The sequence below is a fragment of the Juglans microcarpa x Juglans regia genome, chromosome 3D (genome assembly GCF_004785595.1).
Source record: "Juglans microcarpa x Juglans regia isolate MS1-56 chromosome 3D, Jm3101_v1.0, whole genome shotgun sequence".
NCBI lineage: Eukaryota > Viridiplantae > Streptophyta > Magnoliopsida > Fagales > Juglandaceae > Juglans > Juglans microcarpa x Juglans regia.
This window is the reverse complement of record NC_054598.1, coordinates 12,387,590-12,391,340: the sequence shown is the minus strand read 5'-3', so window position 1 is coordinate 12,391,340 and position 3,751 is coordinate 12,387,590. Positions and strand designations below refer to the sequence as shown.

The following is a 3,751-nucleotide window of genomic DNA, read 5'->3' as shown; positions in this document are numbered from 1 at the left end:
CCTTGGTCCTTTGATAGAAGTTTGGTCCTGCTGAAACAGTTCGATGGTGATGTTCAGTCCAAAAAAATTAGTATTACCAAGGCAGCCTTTTGGATTCAGCTATTAGATCTTCCCTTACATGCAATAAATGAAAAGGTGGCAAGGATGATAGGAAACAACATTGCTACAGTGGAAGAAGTTGACATAGAGAAGGGGGAGGTTAGATGGGGTGAATATATCAGAATCAAAGTGAACATGGACATAACTCAACGTCTGATGATAGGTAAACGTATACACTAGGGATCATTGGGAGCATGCTGGGTTAGGTTTGTCTATGAAAGATTGCCTATGTTCTGCTATGGATGTGGCAAGTTGGGTCACCTACATGAAGATTGTAATCAAGGCCTGAGACATCAAAAAGTGAGTGGGGAAAAGGATCTTCCTCTTAGGCCTTGGATGAGGTCAGTTATCAATTTTTCAAGGGCTGCAACTCACCACTGTGGCCTGAGGGTGGCGGCAAGCCTTGAACCAGCGTCACAAGATTCAGTAACTGATGCTACAGACAAGGAAAGAAGGAAGGCTGAAATTATGCAACATCCTACATCAGGTGTAAAGAGTAATAAAGAGGGGATCAGGGATAAAGGGATTGCAGTTACCATTCAAGGAGACGTTAGGGAGATACAAAAGGAAAGTTCACAAGGGGTGCAGCTAAGACTAAACAGGAAACCAATGCTTTTTGCACGGAGAAGACTAAAGAGGTAATTAAAGGAATATATCAAGTTAATTGTTGTGTAGGAAATCTGGGTCATTTAAGTCAGGAAAGGAAGAATAATGAGCCTATTTTTGAAAAGGAAACAACTGACATGCTGGGAGATGGGCCTAGTGATTGTGCTCCTGTTCAAAATGATTGTATTCCTAATGAGGCCCAATAGCTAGGGATGGGGGTCATGCAAGAAGATAAGACCCTGTCAATTTCAACTAAGGACAACAAGATCACAACAAGCAGAAGGTGGTCACGACATTTAAAAAAAAAAAAAGAAGTACTGTTATGAACAACAAACAAACCCCGTCAACATACTATAGAAGAGAAAGAGAGTGATGGATGATATTTCTAAGGAGTTACAGTTTTTTAACACAAAAACCAAAAACTTAATAATAACTATAGGAAAATTGTCACAAGTTATATCGGTGGAGGCTGTTGAACAACCTCGCCGAAAGCAATGAAAATCCTAAGTTGGAATTCATGTGGGCTTGGGAACCTACGTGGAATTCAAGCTCTTCATGACCTAGTCAAGAAGGAAGTTTCCGATATTATTTTTCTGCAAGTAACAAAACTAGTTGGCAGAAAAATGGGTAAACTGAAGTTTAAGTTAGTTTGAGAACTGTTTGATAGTGGATTGTGAAGGCAGAAGTGGAGGGTTGTGTTTAATGTGGAGGAGTGATGTCAACCTTAAGATATGTAGTTACTCTAAACATCATATTGATGTTGTGGTGGGTGATGGACTGAATGAACAACATTGGAGAATAACAGGCTGCTATGGTAATCCGGACACTAGTAAAAAGATCTGAAACTTGGGACCTTCTGAGAATGTCAAATTCTACTAATTATAGTGGATGGTTGGTTCTAGGTGATTTTAATGAAATAATAACTAGACATTAAAAGAGGGGAGGGAGGGATAGATCTGAAGTACAAATGGAAGGATTTAGAAAGTTGATTGATGATTTTGGTTTAACTAACATGGGGTATGAGGGCATAGATTTCACTTGGTGGAACAATAGAGAAGGAGAGCATAGCATAAGTGAAAGATTGGACCATTTCTTGGCTAACAATGCATGGTGCCAAGCTTTTCCCATGGCAAAAGTAACCCATGGTTCAGCTGCATATTCTGACCATGCGCCTATCATGCTGCAAACAAAAGCTTGTATTCCAAGAAGAAGGAGCCACAAACCTTTTAGATTTGAAGCAATGTGGGTGGAAGGTGAGGAGTGTGGAAAGGTGATTGAGAAGGCTTGGTCTTTCAACCATGGTTTTGGCCATATGAACGATGTGCTGCAGAAACTTAAAGGTTGTAGTGAAAGCCTAGCAAAATGGAACAAGCAAAATTTTGGTCTAGTTCATAAGAGGATTCAACAAGCTAGAGACAAATTGGCAAAAGCACAAGCTGGAAATAATAATACTCTAAACAAGGTTGAACTGCAGCAGGCTAGAGATGACTTGCAGTGCTAGCTTGAGAGGGATGAGATAAGATGGAGACAGAGATCAAAGACACTTTGGCTAAAAGCTGAGGACCAGAATACTACGTTTTTCCATAACAAAGCAACACAAAGAAAGAAAAAGAATTATATTGCTCGTTTGAAGGATGATGAGGGATGCTATAAGAAGGAGCGGACAAAGATGACTTGATTATGAAGTATTTTGAAGGAATGTTTAAAGCTGAAAGCAATGACAGAAATTTTGAGTTCTTATATGATCTGAGTGGAAAAGTAACTGAAAAGATGAATGAAACACTTACCAGACCATTTACTGAAGATGAAGTGACAGCAGCCTTGCAACATATGAATCCAACAAAGGCCCCAGGACCAGATGGAATGGTGCCCGTTTTCTATCAAAAGTACTGGAACACAGTGGGAAAAAAATATCACCAAAGCAGTCCTACACACTTTAAATTTTGGTCTATTTCCTTCCTCCATAAATCACACTTTTATAGCCATGATTCCAAAAAAGAAAAAACTTGAGAAAGTGTCAGAATATAGACCTATTAGCTTATGTAATGTTATTTACAAATTGATTTTAAAAGTCTTGTCTAATAGGTTAATAACCACTCTTCTTGATGTAATTTCTATCTCTCAAAGTGCATTTGTTCTTGGTAGAGCTATTTCTGATAACATCCTAGTGGCCTATGAAATTGTGCATTTTCGCAAGAGTAAAAGGAAGGGCAAAGAAGGATTCATGTCTCTCAAGTTGGACATGAGTAAAACTTATGATAGAATGGATTGGTCCAAATTGGAAGCAGTTATTTATGAGATTTGCAAGACAATGGATTAACGGGATCCTGTTTTGTGTGAAGTCTATCACATTCTCTATTCTGATTAGTGGAGAACCAATGGGGCCCATTTGTCCATCTCGAGGAATAAGGCAGAGAGACCTCCTCTCTCCCTGCTTATTTTTATTGGGATCAGAAGGACTGGTTACACTTCTTACTCGAGTAGGCCAACCAAAGTTGATAAGTGGAATCAAGGTGTGTAAGGGTGCCCCAAGGTTGAATCATATGTTGTTTGCATATGACAATGTGGTATTCTGAAAGGCATCAATACAAGAAACCATGAATGTTCATAGGATCCTTTCAACCTATGAAAATGCATCAGGGCAGAAATTTTATAAAGAAAAAACAACAATGGTTTTGAGTAAAAATGCAACAGTGGAGAAGCAAAAGGAGCTGATGGCTTTTTGGAGAAATCAAGAGTATCAGAACTATGAAAAATATTGGAATCCCTAAATTAAATTCGGGGGTTTCAATATTGAAACCTCAATTTGTAATAACGTTTGCAATTCTAATTGTTTTTCTTGTATTTGTTTTAGCTTTTATAGTCTCACTGTCACCTATCCAATCCCAATGATCTCATCTTCGTTTGTAGCTTTAATTTTTTAATTTTTTCACATATTTATATAATGTTTGTATTTATGATTTTTTTTTCTTATTTTGTTTTTCAGGTTTTATAGTCTCACACCCTCACTTGCCCAACCCTAGTCCTAAATTCTCAATGATCTAAT

At 38.1% G+C, this 3,751-nt stretch overlaps 1 protein-coding gene across 1 annotated transcript; it reads left to right on the top strand.

Moving 5' to 3' along the window:
* Nucleotides 1-1,717: 1,717 nt before the first annotated feature.
* LOC121255039 lies at nt 1,718-2,206 on the top strand. The gene has a single exon (XM_041155335.1). The coding sequence runs from the start codon at nt 1,718-1,720 to the stop codon at nt 2,204-2,206; it is 489 nt and encodes a 162-aa protein (XP_041011269.1).
* Nucleotides 2,207-3,751: the final 1,545 nt, after the last annotated feature.

What these genes read in the sequence shown, in the direction of transcription:
- LOC121255039 (XM_041155335.1), top strand. Translation starts at nt 1,718, where the DNA reads ATGGGGTATGAGGGCATAGATTTCACTTGGTGGAACAATAGAGAAGGA.